The sequence below is a fragment of the Equus asinus genome, chromosome 22 (genome assembly GCF_041296235.1).
Source record: "Equus asinus isolate D_3611 breed Donkey chromosome 22, EquAss-T2T_v2, whole genome shotgun sequence".
NCBI lineage: Eukaryota > Metazoa > Chordata > Mammalia > Perissodactyla > Equidae > Equus > Equus asinus.
The window spans coordinates 19,466,764-19,483,600 of NC_091811.1; the positions used below are offsets into that span (position 1 = coordinate 19,466,764).

The 16,837-nt window shown below is 41.0% G+C and overlaps 1 protein-coding gene across 2 annotated transcripts in view; it reads right to left on the reverse strand.

Moving 5' to 3' along the window:
* The window catches only part of LOC106837442 (C-type lectin domain family 4 member A), a 51,149-nt gene extending 36,233 nt beyond the window's left edge, over positions 1–14,916 (reverse strand). Inside the window, exons 1-2 of one of the 2 annotated variants that reach the window (XM_070494589.1) lie at positions 14,783–14,916; positions 298–433 (exon numbers count right to left, since the gene is read on the reverse strand). In XM_070494589.1, the coding sequence (XP_070350690.1) occupies positions 298–433 (136 nt within the window). In that variant the 5' untranslated portion in view covers positions 14,783–14,916. Of the gene's footprint in view, positions 1–297; positions 568–14,782 lie in introns of those variants that run through there. The other variant, XM_044756186.2, reaches the window with a different exon arrangement.
* Positions 14,917–16,837: the final 1,921 nt, after the last annotated feature.

The window sequence follows — 16,837 nt, forward strand, 5'->3', positions numbered from 1 at the left end:
CTCTTGACCACAACCTCATTCAGCCTCAGAAGGCACAGGAGGGACAGTTTGTCACCATAACTGGCACTCTCCTTAGCTCGGGCCTTTAGTGGATTTCTCACACTTCAGTTTTGTTATAGTATAACTGTACAATCCCTTAAAGCTTATTTTCAGGAAACTCAATCTTCTGTAAATCCCATTTTCTGACTGTGGCCAGCCAGAGAACCAGCAACTAACATTCCCTATGCTTCGTTTATAGTATTGTCTCCTCATCCTTCATCTCATCATTAACTCTGACCACAAGAAAACGTTTCTTACCTTCAGGAGGCTCTGATTGGCTGCCTGAGGACTTGGATTCATTTTTGAACCTCACTTCAGCATAAGTGACCTCTGAAGACATATTGAGATCTTCTGCTCTCTTCAAAAAGTTCATTTCACCTCTTCCTGAAAACATCTTAAAATAAAACCCAAATATGGTGGTAACTTGACATACTTCCTATCACACAATTAGATGAGAACAGAGGTCCCAGATAGGCAAACAACCCTGAGAGGAATCTCATGAAAACTAAAAACCTCAGAGAGGCCCAACCCCCAGGACCAGCACAGTGAGAATCACAACATTTAAACATGTGCTAACAAATGTAATAAAAGTACAAACTCAAAGTGTAGAGGAAAGCAATAGGAAGGAAAGGAAAAGAGGAACCAAGCAATTAGGGAAATCTTTCCTGAGAACTGTGATATCTGAACTCACTAGCCAGAATGAAATTCAAGGGGGCCAGCCCCATGGCCAAGTGGTTAAGTTTGCATGCTCTACTTCAGCAGCCTGGGGTTCACTGGTTTGGACCCTGGGCACAGACCTACCACTGCTCATCAAGCCATGCTGTGGCTGCATCCCACATAGAAGAACTAGAGTAACCTAAAACTAGAATATACAACTATGTACTGGGGCTTTGGGGAGATAAAAAAAAAAAAGAGGAAGATTGGCCATAGATGTTAGCTCAAGGCCAATCTTCCTCACCAAAAAAAAAAAAAAAAAAGGAATGAAATTCAAGAATTTGTGTGCATCTATGGGCAAATATAATTATTTATAGACCAACCAACTTGGGCATGTACTCATTCATGCTGCATGCTCCTCATCATTTGTGGCCAATTGGGCAACTTTGGGGTACCACATTCTAAGAGGATCATCAACGAAAATTTACATGTCAGCCTCCCCACTTTCAAGAGTCGGTGTACCAATGTAGTGGAAAAGTCAAAGTTTAGATCGTATGCCTTCTGAAGCTGCTCCTCAGCGCTCTCTGCTTTTCCCTGTTGTTCTTAACTAACTCCATCATGAATCTCCACTCATTTTGCTATAGTCACCTCCAGCAACTCCTGAAAGCAGATCTCTCTACTGAATGTTAGAGGAGTGGGCTACCCTTTCTTTCCATCCTTCTCTATCCATATAAGCCCCACAAGTCCACAACAAAAGGTTACACAGGTATATATGACTATTTTCAACAAGTTAGGATAATTTAATGGAATTACAATTTGTAAGGAGATAAACTGAGTGCTAAATATGACTTTTTCCAAAGATCAAGAGGAAAACACTCCAAAAATTATATACTTCATCCTTCCACAGGCATGCTCAGCTCACACCCTAGATTCAGCTCTCCCCAAAGGATCCTCCTTCTTTTAATCTCCCCTACCTAACTCCTCCTTCTTCTGCATCACACACACACACACGCACATTTACCTCTATATTTATTTCTATATGTAAACATATTGAAAACCAAGAGTTCACACTAATACCTGTAATTCCAGTCCAACAGCAAAGAGTTCCTTCTAGTTTTCTCCCTTTCCACATTTTCAACTCCATCCCATGACACTAAGAAACCTGCTTCCATTATCTTTAACTTATTTACTTATTTGATCAATCCCTTGGAATTAACCCGTCTTCTATTTTTGCTCACACTCCTTGCCTAAGATGCCTATCTCTCCCTGGGTAGGCCAAATCCAGGCCCCCATTTTTGTTGACACCCTCTTCATTCTGCTTTGGTTTTCTTGAACAGGGCCAGCCAACCTCCATGGACACCCTCCTCACCCTGCTGAGACGTGGCACCTTATGCTAGGCCAGCCTCCACAGGAAAGCCCTCCTTACTCTGCCTAGAGTCTGATTCCTGATGCTGGCTCCCTAATCCCCTCTTGGAATCTATCCTTTCCCTACTTAGGCTCTAACATCCTACTTACCTTCATGCGTAGAATCCTCCTCACCCGGCCTTGCCTTTAAGCCCCCACACTGGGGTGCCCCACCACATGGACAGCCTCCTTATCCTGCTCAGCCTCTGAAACCCACACCAGGTCTACCCTCTGCCTGGATGCTTTCCTCACCCTGCTTGGGCCCTGACACTCCATGACAGGTCTTCCACCTCCCAGCAAGGACGCCCTCTCTACCCTGCTTGAGCTCCCTGCACCTGACGACTCCACCACATAGAAGTCTTCTTCACCTCTCAGGCATTGGCACCCCACACCAGGCTGCTTCTGATACCCTAAACCAGGCCAATGCCATGTGTGGATACTCTCTTCAACTTGCACAGGCTCTAGTTCCCCATGCCACAGCACTTTCTCGACACTGCAGGGATGTTCTCCTCACTCTTCTTGGGCCCTAACACCACTGCCAAGCCAACTCCCTGCATAGCCACCCTTCTCCCCCTGCCTGAGCCCTCACAACCTGCACCAGACCACTGCTGTTCTCCCACCCCATTCTATATATATATGTCTTGTCTATAACAAGACACCTACCTTGCTCTGTCCCATCTAATGCTTTATTTAGGACTGAATTGTTTAGTATGAAAAGGGAAAGGTGTATGAAAAAAAGTAAGAGAAGAGGAAGAGCTAATTCTTACCAATTTTCCAGCAAAATAACCCCTGGACCTAACAAGCACTTGCATGTGGACAAGTGTGCATGTACACACCCTCACCCCAAAAATAATCAGCGATCATCACAGTCTTAACAATCTAAGCTTGTAAGGAGAAAGCAAACTATATTCTTCAAGGCATCTCTTTTTCCCTGGAGTAAGCTGCATTACAACTGGATTTCACTGTATCATAAACAATCCCAAAATCTGAGTGGCTTACAACAACAAACATTTATTTCTCACTCACATTACATGCGGGCTTAGGGTCTGTAAGGTTGACTGTAACTCTGCTTGGCTCGTCTCTAAGTATTGTCTCACTCTGGAACCTAGGATCATAGAGCAGTTCCTTGTAACCTGAAACATCCAGTAACATTCAGATCTTCTATTAAGAGTGGTTATATCCACTCTCTTTCCATTGGCCAATGGAAATCACCTGGACTTGCTGTGAATGGGGCAGGGAAGTATACTCTACCTACAGGGAGACATGTCAAAAACAGGAAAATACCATACATTGGACAGTTTAAATAACAATTTATTGCCCACAGTTCTGGAGGCTGGGAATTCCAAGATCAAGTTACCAGCAGATTCAGTGTCTGGTGAGTCTCTCCCTCCTAGTTGGTAGATGGCCATCTTCTCACTGTGTCCTCACGTGGCAGAAGGGGCAAAGGAGTTCTCTGGGGTCTCTTTTATAAGGACACTAATCCTATTCATGAGAGTTCCACCCTTATGACCTAATCACCTCCCAAAGGCCCCACCTCCAAATACAATCACATTAGGGGTTAGGATTTCAACATATAAATTTTGAGGAGACACAAACATTCAGACCACAGCACTCTTTAAATTATTTAGCCAAGGGATCTCTAGGGAAGTTATCTCCAAAATGGGGCACAAGTAGCCCAGGTGGTATAAAAGAGGATCCTCTGGGGCACAGAAAGAAGATATTAGAACTTCTATTTATATGTATTCAAAATGTTAAGGAAAATAAGCCTTACTAATATCATATGGATTTAGTGTTGGTTGCATGTCATGCGTGTTATGGGATCCATCATGGGGAAAGAGCGGAGGTTCCACAACTCTGAGAAGTTGATGGCGTACCTCCACTGTTCATTCACTCTGCAAGTTACATCATATTGTAGTTTAAATATCTGTATAATCAAGAATTTGGCTGGCCCTTTGAACCCAGTTCTGAGAGGTAGCCTCTAAGTCCTTGGAACTTCCTGAGTAGTAGGAGTGTCTTTGTTATTTATGGTGAGCCCTGATACTTTATGCTAATAAAGTCACTCATAGTGGGCCCCTGGATAGTTTATACTATCAAGATGATTCAAGATGGGGACTGGCCAAGCTAGAAAGACCAACCATGGGATTAGAGGGTTGAGGCTTTGAGCCCTGAGATATCAGCACAGACAATGGAGGGATGCTGGAGATTGAGTTCAACTTTGTGGCAAATGACTTAATCAAGCACGCCTATGTAATAAACCCCAATAAAAACTCTGGACACCAAAGGTCAGGGGAGCTCCCCTCGTTGGGGATACTCTGCGTATTGTCATATACTAATGTGTCAGGAAGGTGATGCATCCATAGGGAAAATGAAAGCTCCACATTTGGGATCCTCCCAGACTTCGCCCTATGCGTCTCTCCCTTTAGCTGGCTCTGATTTGTATCCTTTTGCTATAATAAAACTGTAACTGTAAGTATGGCTGGCACTTTTCTGAGTTCAGTGAGTTATTCTAAGGATTTCTCAAATCTAAAGGAGTCATGGGAGCCCTGAAATTTGTAGGTAGTTGATCAGAAGTGTGGGTAGCCCTAGAAACCCCCAAATTTGTGGCTAGTATCTGAAATGAGGCCAGTCTTGTGGAGGCATATGCCTTTAACCTGTGAAATTTGGCCTAACTCCAGGCAGTTGGTGTGATAAATCATTATAATACTTCAATATGTTTAATTTCATAAAAACAAGCTGTTTGTTAGAATATCTATATTTTTTAACAAGATGGGAAGTGACCATTTTGTTCACTTAGGAAATTCCTTAAAAGAATTTGGAAGCTTATTAAATGTTACTATGCTTGAAAAACAAAAAAAAAGACAAGTGTTCTAACTTTTGCTCACTTTTTCAGTGCTGTGAAATAGCTTCCAGTGGTATGTCAATTAGCAGATATTAAAGCACATGAGCACACACACACATAATTAACTTGTGCTTTCAAGGTAAAGATGTTTTAATAATAAATGAGAAGGCGACTCAGAATAAATGAGAAGACAACCACTTTATAAAAGAAACTTGTGTTATGGAAAGAGCATTTGGAAAAGTGATGCTTGGAAAAGAAATATTTCCATCATGTTGTGATTTTTTTCCTTTTGCCAGAAATTATGTATGGGTGTGGCTTATACACCCTCCTCTCTGAAATATTCAAAATGAGGGGTTTCAGTGGCTTTTGAACTCATTTATTGATGAATTTAAAATGAGAGTAACACCCTCTCATTAGTTTTTAAGAACAACTGGATTAATATCATGAAATAAGGTATTTACTAGATAGTTTCAACAAAAAGATTCATGGAGAGAATTGAAAAATGAGAATCATAACTTGTTAAGCACAATGAATAGTATACTTCTCATTCTGGGCCATATTAACATTGTGAGGTATGTTTTACAACTGACAGCTATTAAAAGCGAATATTGGAAGAAACCAAATTTACAACTAGACAGACATTTTGTTCCATTAATAAGTAACTTGAAAATTATTTTAAAATATTATTTACTTTGCCTTTACTACATCCCTTTTAGTTCCTTGTGTTTATTACAACATATAGAACAGAATTACTTATGAGATTATCAGCTATCTTTTGCTATATAATCAACCATCTTAAGTCTTAGTAACTTACCACAGCCACCATTTATTTAGTTCAAATTCCTGTGAGTTCAGCAAACTGGGCTGGGCTCAGCTGGATACTTCTGGTTTGAATCAGGTGTCAGGTCTCGGCTCACTCTGCTCATGCATCTATGTCAGATGCCAGATTGATAGGGATTTAGCTAAGATGGCCCAAACTGGGACAGCTTATGTCTGCTCCACGTGGTCTCTCCTTCTTCAGCAGGCTAAACCAGCAAGGTTCTAAGCAGCAAGAGGGCAAGTCCAATGTGCACATGTTTCAAATCTCTACTTGCATCACATTGTGTAGTCTTTCACCAGCCAAAGCATTTTACATGGTCAAGTCAAGAATCAGTATAAAGTTACAAGACAAATACTACCAGAAAGTGCGGACAAATTAGAGTTGCTGTAATAATCTTTTTCAGGAGGTTGAGTAAATCTGGAATGCAAGGTTAAGTACCCATTCTCACTGGGATTTCTCCTAGCTTGATGCTTGCAGAAGTGTTCTGTACTGAGATGGCAATAGTGATAGGTCCTGAGACCTACACCATCCCCTGTTCCAGGAGAGCAAACTAAGAGACTTAAAAATACTCCTTGATACATAGTACTAAGGACACTGAGATGCTGTCAGTGGGCTAGGCTGTGAGAGACACCTCGGTTAAGAACAAAGAAACATACCAAAAAAGGGTGAGATGCAATCACTGATTGAAGACTAGAAGGTCCTGTCTGAGAGGCCATCATAACCTGGAGTAGGGGCAAGGACAGCACACATAGACAGCACACAATACATACACCAAGCACTCTTAAGACGTAGAAACCCATCAAGTACGGCAAGCAAATAACACAGGATCAACAGTTCTACATATGACCAGCAACTGATAGGCCCTCAGAATGACATTTTAATTGTTAGATTGGATAATCATTTATTGGAAAGGACTAGTGTTTATTGAAAAGAACTAAGAAAACATGGACTGCCATATTTTTCTGCTTCTGATCCTAGATCTAAAAAGAGGGATAAGTTGGTACCAGTTATTGGAGAAATAAAACTGTTCTATGTTTTTCCATTGCTGGTTTACAATGCTTCCATAAAACCCAAACAAAGAATAATAATCAAGACTCCTCAAGCTTCTAAACACAATTTATATGATAGCCATTAACAGCCATCCATGGACTGGTATCAGTCTACAAAAAAGTTCTTAGTACCAGTCACTCTAAAGGTCATCCTCACCCTTGCCCTTCCTGGTATTGTGAATCAATAATTCTCCTGTATTGTAATGGCTCAATTTAGATTTCCTCCCACTAAAAGAAATAGGCTTGGGGCCAGCCCCATGACTGAGTGGTTAAGTTCGCACACTCCGCTTCAGCGGCCCAGGGTTTCGCAGGTTTGAATCCTGGGCATGGATATGGCACCGCTTGCTGGACCACGCTGAGGTGGCATCCCACATGCTGCAACCAGAAAGACCCACAACTAAAAATATACAACTATGTAGTGGGGGGATTTGGGGAGAAGAAGTAGAAAAAAGGAAAAAGCAAATAGGCTTGCTATTAGAGTCATCAACAGGGAAATGACTTGCAATAATGATTAACATATTTGAACCCACTATGTCCTGCACACTGTGATGAATATACTGCTTTCATTATCTCATTTAATATTCAAAATGATCCTGAAAAATATGGATTGCTATTCCTCATTTGACCAATAAAGAAACTGAGAGTCTGAGAATTTAGCTAATTGGCCAAGATCACATATCCAACAAAAATAGGCTTTTAATTTTAACCCAGGCCTGCCTAATTCCAAAACCAAAATTTGTTTGTATTTCAAAAGGCTAACTTTTGAGGAGTGAGCTACCCAAGCAGATATTGGATAACTATCTCTCAAGGATGTTACAGAAAATGATGTTTTCTGCAAAATTGTCATTAAGTCTTTTTCAAAACAAAGATTTTGTGATTCCTTGGAACCTATAAAAATATTAAGGATCCTGATCAAAAAAAGGATGGAGTTTATGTCGTGGCTGGTGAGAAACAGAAAAAAGATGTGGGTCTCCAGTCCCCCTATTGCCAAATATTACTTTTATAAAAATCCCATGCAACTAAATAGAGGTTGTGGCAACTTGTCAATGGTTGAAAGACATTCCTTCTGTGAAGAAGCTATCTCAAAATCAGCCCCTTAGAGTTTCCCCTACTGAATAATTCCAGGCTGACCTTCAACCATCAACAGTGAAGCATACACTTAGCAAAAGGCAGCTAACTTGACAGTAACTTCCGTTTTGTAGATTGAACTAACCATCACATACTTGTTTCTCACTAAATTTAAAGGCAAAGGTTTTGAGAACAACTTTTATTTTTTTGAGGAAGACTAACCCTGAGCTAACATCTACTGCCAATCTTCCTCTTTTTGCTGAGGAAGACTGGCCCTGAGCTCACATCCGTGCCCATCTTCCTCTACTTTATATGTGGGACGCCTACCACAGCATGGCTTGCCAAGTGGTGCCATGTCCACACCCGGGATCCGAACCAGCAAACCCCAGGCCGCTGAAGCAGAATGTGTGAACTTAACCGCTGTGCCACCAGGCTGGCCCCAAGAACAACTTTATTTTTAATTAAGATTATGACAGTTAACAACCTTGTGAAATTACAGTTGTACGTTATTATTAGTCATGTTGTAGGTACACCACTTCACCCTTAGTGCCCTCCCCCCAACCCCCCTTTCCCCTGGTAACCACCGATCAGTTCTCTTTGTCTATATGTTAACTACCACCTATGAGTGGAGTCACACAGAGTTCGTCTTTCTCTGTCTGCCTTATTTCACTCAACATAATACCCTCAAGGTCTATCCAGGTTGTTGTGAATGGGACGACTTTGTCCTTTTTTATGGCTGAGTAGTATTCCATTGCATACATATATACCATATCTTCTTTATCCAATCATCAGTTGCTGGGCACTTAGGTTGGGTCCATGACTTGGCTATTGTGAATAATGCTGCGATGAACATATGGGTGCACAGGACTTTTGGAATTGCTGATTTCAGGTTCTTAGGATAGATACCCAGTAGTGGGATGGCTGGGTCATAAGATATTTCTATTTTTAACTTTTTGAGAAATCTCCATACTGTTTTCCATAGTGGCTGCACCAGTTTGCATTCCCACCAACAGTGTATGAGGGTTCCTTTTTCTCCACAGCCTCTTCAACATTTGTCACTCTTGGTTTTGGATATTTTTGCCAATCTAACGGGTGTAAGGTGGTATCTTAGTGTAGTTTTGATTTGCATTTCCCTGATAATTAGTGATGATAAGCCTCTTTTCATGTGTCTATTGGCCATCCATATGTCTTCTTTGGAGAAATGTCTGTTCATGCCCCCTGCCCATTTTTTGATTGGGTTGTTTGATTTTTTGTTGTTGAGCTGTGTGAGTTCTTCATATATTATGGAGGTTAACCCTTTGTCAGATAAATAACTTGAAAATACTTTTTCCCAATTAGTGGGCTGTTTTTTTGTTTCAATCCTGTTTTCCCTTGCCTAAAAGAAACTCTTTAGTCTGATGAAGTCCCATTTGTTTATTCTTTCTATTGTTTCCCTCATCTGAGGGGTTATGGTGTCCGAAAAGATTCTTTTGAAACTGACGTCAAAGAATGTACTGCCTATATTCTCTTCTAGAAGACTTATTGTTTCAGTCCTAATCTTTAGGTCTTTGATCCATTTTGAGTTTATTTTGGTGAATGGTGAAAAAAAATGGTCAATTTTCATTCTTTTACATGTGGCTTTCCAGTTTTCCCAGCACCATTTGTTGAAGAGACTTTCTTTTCTCCATTGTAGGCCCTCAGCTCCTTTGTCGAAGATTAGCTGTCCATAGATGTGTGGTTTTATTTCTGGGCTTTCAATTCTGTTCCATTGATCTGTGCACTGTTTTTGTACCAGTACTATGCTGTTTTGATTACTGTAGCTTTGTAGTATGCTTTGAAGTCAGGGATTGTGATGCCTCCAGCTTTGTTCTTCTTTCTCAGGATTGCTTTAGCAATTTGGGGTCTTTTGTTGCCCAATCTGAATTTTAGGATTCTTTGTTCAATTTCTGTAAAGAATGTCATTGGTATTCTGATTGGGACAGCATTGAATCTGTAGATTACTTTAGGTAGTATGGACATTTTAACTATGTTTATTTTTCCAATCCATGTGAATGGAATGTCCTTCCATCTCTTTATGTCGTCATCGGTTTCTTTCCAGAAAGTCTTGTAGTTTTCGTTGTATAGATCTTTCACTTCCTTGGTTAAATTTATCCCAAGGTATTTTATTCTTTTTGTTGCGATTGTGAATAGGATTGAGTTCTTGAGATCTTTTTCTGTTTGTTCATTGTTAGCATATAGAAATGCTAATGATTTATGTATGTTGATTTTATACCCTGCAACTTTGCTGTAGTTGTTGATTGTTTCTAATAGTTTTCCTATGGATTCTTCGGGGTTTTCTATATATAAGATCATGTCGTCTGCAAACAGCGAGAGTTTTACTTCTTCGTTGACTATTTGGATTCCTTTTATTTCTTTTTCCTGCTGAATTGCTCTGGCCAAAACCTCCAGTACTGTGTTGAATAAGAGCAGTGAAAGTGGGCACACTTGTCTTGTTCCTGTTCTGAGAGGGATGGGTTTCAGTTTTTGTCCGTTGAGTATGATGTTGGCTGTGGGTTTGTCATATATGGTCTTTATTATGTTGAGGTACTTTCCTTCTGTACCTATTTTATTGAGGGTTTTTATCATAAATGGATGTTGGATCTTGTTGAATGCTTTCTCTGCATCTATTGAGATGATCATGTGGTTTTTGCTTCTCATTTAGTTAATGTAGTGAATCACGTTGATTGACTTGTGGATGTTGAACCATCCCTGTGTCCCTGGTATAAATCCCACTTGATCATGGTGTATAATCTTTTTGATGTATTGCTGTATTCAGTTTGCCAAAATTTTGTTGAGGATTTTTGCATCTATGTTCATCAGTGATATTGACCTGTAGTTTTCCTTCTTTGTGTTGTCCTTGTCAGGTTTGGGGATCAGGGTGATGTTGGCTTCATAGAATGTGTTAGGGAGTGCTCCAACTTCCTCAATTTTCTGGAATAGTTTGAGAAGGATAGGTATTAAATCTTCTTTGAATGTTTGGTAGAATTCTCCAGAGAAGCCGTCTGGTCCTGGACTCTTATTTTTGGGGAGGTTTTTGATTACTGTTTCTATTTCTTTACTTGTGATTGGTCTATTCAGATTCTCTATTTCTTCCTGATTCAGTTTGGGGAGGTTGTATGAGTCTAGGAATTTATCCATTTCTTCTAGGTTGTTCAACTTGTTGGCATATAGGTTTTCATAGTATTCTCTTATGGTCCTTTGTATTTCTTTGGTATCTGTTGTGATTTCTCCTCTCTCATTTCTAATTTTATTTATTTGAGACTTCTCTCTCTTTTCTTAGTGAGTCTGCCTAAATGTTTGTCAATTTTGTTCATTTTTTCAAAGAACCAACTCTTTCTTTCATTCATCCTTTCTACTGTCTTTTTTGTTTCAATATTGTTTATTTCTGCTCTAATTTTTATTATTTCCCTCCTTCTACTGACTTTGGGCTTTGTTTGTTCTTCTTTTTCTAATTCCGTTAGGTGTCGTTTGAGGTTCTTTATGTAAGATTTTTCTTGCTTATTGAGGTGAGCCTGTATTGCAATGAATTTCCCTCTTAGGGCTGCTTTTGCTGTGTCCCAAATAAGTTGGTATGGTGTGTTTTCATTTTCATTTGTCTCCAGATAATATTTGATTTCTTCTTTAATTTCTTCAATAATCCATTGTTTGTTCAGTAGCATGTTGTTTAGTCTCCACATTTTTGCCCCTTTCCCAGCTTTATTCTTGTAGTTGATTTCTAGCATTATGATCTGAAAAGATGCTCGATATTATTTCAACCCTCTTGAATTTATTGATGCTTGCTTTGTTTCCCAAGTTCCGGTCTATCCTTGAGAATGTTCCATGCGTGCTTGAGAAGAGTGTGTAACCTGCTGTTTTTGGATGAGGTGTTCTATATATCTCTATTAAGTCCATCTGGTCTAATTTTTCATTTAATTCTATAATTTCCTTGTTGAGTTTCTGTCTGGATGATCTATCCATTGGTGTTAATGGGGTGTTGAGGTCCCCTACTATTATTGTATTGTTGTTGATGTCTCCTTTTAGTTTTGTTAATAGTTTCTTTACAAATTTTGGTGCTCCTGTGTTGGGTGCGTATATATTTATAAGTGTTATGTCATCTTGGTGGAGTGTCCCTTTTATCATTATATACTGCCCCTCTTTGTCTTTCTTTATCTGTTTTGCTTTGAAGTCTACTTTGTCTGATATAAGTATGGCAACACCTGCTTTCTTTTGTTCATTATTAGCTTGGAGTATTGTCTTCCATCCCTTCACTCTGAGTCTGTGTTTGTCTTTGGGGCTGAGGTGTGTTTCCTGGAGGCAGCATATTGTTGGATCTTGTTCTTTGATCCATCCTGCCACTCTGTGTCTTTTATTTGGAGAGTTCAATCCACTTACATTAGAGTGATTATTGAAACATGGGGGCCTACTGCTGCCATTTTATCACTTGTTTTCCAGTTCTTTTGCATTTCCTTTGTTTCTCGTCCCATGATTTTTGGATTCCTAATTCAAGTAGGTAAATGTCTGTATTGGCTTTCTTCTTATTTGTAATTTGTGTCTTTATTCTTGTTATTTGTTTAGTGGTTACCAGGTGGTTTGTATAACACATCTCATAGATGAGATAGTCCTTTTTCTGATAGCCTCTTATTTCCTTAAATTAAAATGTTCCATCTCTTTTCTGTTCCCCTTCTAGGTTGTTATTGTCAGATTTTTTTTTTTCCTCTTCCTTTTTGTGTTGTGAGTTTGTGGTTAAAATGACTAGGTTATATTTATTCTTGGTGTTTCTGTTCCATTTATCTTTAATGTTTTATTTAACTTTTGCTAACATGTTCTGATGGAGAGCTGCTACTTTCTGTTATTGTCCTCTGCTTATCTCCTTTGTTCTGGATTTTGTAACCCCTTTCCTTTTTTTGATTTTTCAGGTATGAGGTTCTTCCGGAGCATTTCTTGAAGATGAGGTCTTGTGGCAATGAACTCCCTTAACTTTTGTTTATCTGGGAAAGTTTTTATTTCCCCATCATATTTGAAGGATATTTTTGCTGGGTAGAGTATTCTTGGCTGCAGGTTTTTGTCCTTCAGAGTTTTGAATATTTCATTCCAATCTCTTCTAGTCTGTAAGTTATCTCCTGAGAAATCTGCTGATAGCCTTATGGGGGTTCCTTTGTAGGTTATTGTCTTCTGCCTGGCTGACCTTAGTATTTTCTCTTTGTCATTGACTTTTGCTAGCTTCACTACTATATGCCTTGGGGTTGGTCTTCTTACATTGATAAAGTTTGGACATCTATTGGCTTCTGTCACATGAAGTTCCAGCTCTCTTCCCAAGTTTGGAAAGTTCTCAGCCATTATCTCTTTGAACAGACCTTCTGCCCCCTTCTCCTTCTCTTCTCCTTCTGGTATACCTATACACCTTATGTTGCATCTCCTAATTGAGTCAGATAATTCTCGGAGAGTTTCTTCATTTCTTTTTAGTCTTAGTTCTCTCTCCTCCTCTGTCTGCAGCATTCCTATATTCCTATCCTCCAAATTGCTAATTCTGTCCTCCATATTATCGACCCTACTGGTCAGAGTCCAGATTTTTCCTAATCTCCTCCATTGTGTTCTTCATCTCCAGTATTTCTAATTGGTTCTTCTTTATAGTATCAAGCTCTTTTGTGACATAGCTCCTGAACTCATTGAGTTGTCTATCTGAATTCTCTTTTAACTCATTGATTTTTTAATAATGGCTGTTTTGAAATCATCGTCATTTAGGTTATAGATTTCATTGTCTTTGGAATTGTTTTCTGGGTACTTATCATTTTCCTTCTGTTCTGGAGATTTAATATATTTTTTCATACTGCTTGATGGCGTGGATTTGTGCCTCCGCATACAGATAGAGTTTAGCCACTGCTTCTACTTGTTGCAACTGGTGTGGGGGGGAGCAGCTGTTTAGACCACACCAACCAGGAACCCTGTCAGCTGTTACTGACTGGACCTGGGCCCCTCCTCATAGTCACACTGGTCCTGTGGGGTCCCTCATCAGTTGTGGGGGCAATCGCAAGGGGGCCTCAGGCTGCTGGTGCCTACTGTTGCAGACCACCTACATGTGCTCCCTCCTTGGGGTCTGCAGCGGTGTCATGGGCTTTCCCAGCAGCCGGGAGCAGGATCACCTATAATCACAGTTCTGTCACTGTCAGAGCCCACAAGATCACACTTGTCCACTATAGGTCCCAGCAGAGCTATGGGTATCTTCTGCAGTCTGTGGTTAGCTCACCTAGCTGTGCTACTTTTGCCCCAGGGCCTTCCAGCCTTGTGATTACTGGTTGGGACCTTTCCACTAGTGCTGTGCAGAGGCTTTCGCTGAGGCTGCTGTGGGAACCTGGAGTTCCCCCCTGGGCCACGTAGCCATTCCACTGGAGCTCCACCCAGCCCCAAACCACTCCCATGGAATCTCTGGGAGCCCCTTGCCCCTTCTAGGACACGGCCAGAGTCCGTGGGCCCAGCAGCGGCTGGCAGGCTGCTGCCTTGCAGGGATTTCTGCTCTTTGGGAGCTTCCTGGCATTCTGAATGCTGGGAAGGGCCTCTCTGCTAATGGCGAGCAGAGGCCTTCCCTGCTGGCAGGTGCAGGACTCTGGAGTTTCCCCCTGGGCCATGCAGCCAGGTGCTGGAGCTCCACCCAGCCCCCAAGCACACCCACGGGAACTCTGGACACCTCTTGCACTGTCCCATGCACAGCCGGAGACTGTGGGCCCAGCAGCGGCTGGCAGGCTGGTGCCCTGCTGGGGAATCCACTCTTTGGGAGCTTCCCAGTGTTCTGAATGCTGGGTGGGGCCTCTCTGCTAATGGCGAGCAGAGGCTTTCCCTGCCGGCAGGTGCGGGACCTTGGAGTTTCCCCCTGGGCTTAGGTGTAATCGTGGGGGGTTTAGGTAGGGCTATACTCACCTGTTTCCACTGTCGCTCCGCCAGTGAGTGCACACTCCCGCCCTTGGTGCGTGGCGATGCTATTGGGGAATCTGCTGGAAGAGAGCCTCTTGCAGGTACTAGGCTGTCCGGGGGTCAGGGGTCAGAGAGTTTTCACCTATCTCCACCTCCTCCTGGGGGGGAGTTCATCCGCCTTCCGATGTATAGCAGCACGGGTCTCTCAGGCGTCTTGAGATGCTATCTGGATATCCTTTGTTAACCGGTGAATGTCCAATTAGTTGTAGATTCGAAGGGGGAGAGACAAAGAAGACTACTCACTCTGCCATCTTGGTCCTGCCTCCCAAGAACAACTTTTTAAATGCCACTTCATGGGCAAATTCTATTACCCCTCAAAAAAGCAGATAATTCTCTTTTTTATTAACTCTTTAGAACACAAAAATGATTGAAACTTTCTCAAGTCCTTCTTTAAGTTGAAGATAATTCCAATAACCAAATTAGACAACTACAAATCACGACTCTAGGTAGATACCACATAAGAATATAGCTTTTTAAAAATCCTAATAAAATAATACCAAATAAAATACAATAGCATATTAAGAGAAACATATCACAGTATGGCAAGTGTGGTCAGTATCGCCATTCAGTTGGGCTGTCCAGCATCTAACTCTTCCCGTGTTTGGAGAACACTCCCACTCTATGAAACAGAGCTCTTCACATACTACAGAAGCTGAAAATCCAGACATTTGCTTTCAGAAATTGGTACCATAAAAACTTGAAGGCAATAGACTCTCGGTGAAATCGAGGAAATTTGAGATTTATTATCTAACCTGGTTGAAGATGAGAGAGGAGTGAACCCAACTAGCGTTAATGGATGGGCCTGGCAGTCCTCGTCATACACTGGCAAAATAACCAAGTAAATTGCTATGGTCTGAAAGTTTGTGTCCCCCCAAAATTCATATATTGAAATTCTAACCTCCAAGGTGATGGCTTTAGAAGGCAGGGCCTTTGAGAGATGATTAGGTCATAAGGTCAGAGCCCTCATGAATGGACTTAGTGCCCATATAAAAGAAGGCTGAGAAAACTCCTTTACTGTTTCCACCCTGTGAGGCTATTACAAAAGACAGCTGTCTATGAGCAAGCAGGCCCTCTCCAGACAAAGAATCTGCCAGTGCCGTGATCTCAGACTTCCCAGCCTCCAGAACCGTGAGAAATAAATGTTTGCTGTTATAAGCCACCCAGCTTATGGTATTTTTTTAAATAGCAGCCTGAACAGACTAAAATGAAAATTAAAACATGCTGTCACCTTAAAAAAATGCCCATTGTAGACAAGACTTTAGGAGACCAAGTGACTGCAAGCAAAAAGAGAATGTAAGCACTCTAGAGTAGAATAGTTGCTTCTTATGGCACTGGACCACCTAAAGAAAGAGAGTAACAAGCTCAAAGCCCTTAATTCTTGGCTTAAGGTAAAACTGGAAAACCAGAGTTTCTATGATTATGTTAAAAGATTCCTTTATTGCTTACAGATGCAGGCTGAAGAAGCCAAAAACCAAACTCTAAGTTTGATTCTACAGGTTAGAAAACTACAAACTCAGTTGAATTCAACCTTTGCTAGGTCTCTTAAGTGAAAACTAGAGGCTTGACTGTGATTAATTTGTGATCTCAAGAACTGATAAAGAGATATATGAAAGACTCCCATATATCCCAAAACATCCCAAACATCAAAGTCTGTTGAGTTTCCTTTGCCCACAAAAGGAGTAGGCAGATGAGAGGCTGAATCTACCCTGTGGTTATTGCCCAAGCGCCTACTGCACAGGTGGAATAGATAATCTGCAGCTGGCAGAATTTCCACATTGTCTCCTTTAGATCTATCATGGTGAAAAGGCCAAATTGAAGCCCCTAAATCTCCCCCTTCCTAACAAAATAGTAAACCCAAAACAGTAAAGTATCCATAAGAAAATCACAGAGATTAGTACTATTAGCAAAGATTTCAAAGATGAAGAGTTGATGATTCCAATTATATTCTTGATTTAACTTGCCCATCTTGCCAATGTATATGGGTTATAGACAATGGCAGTG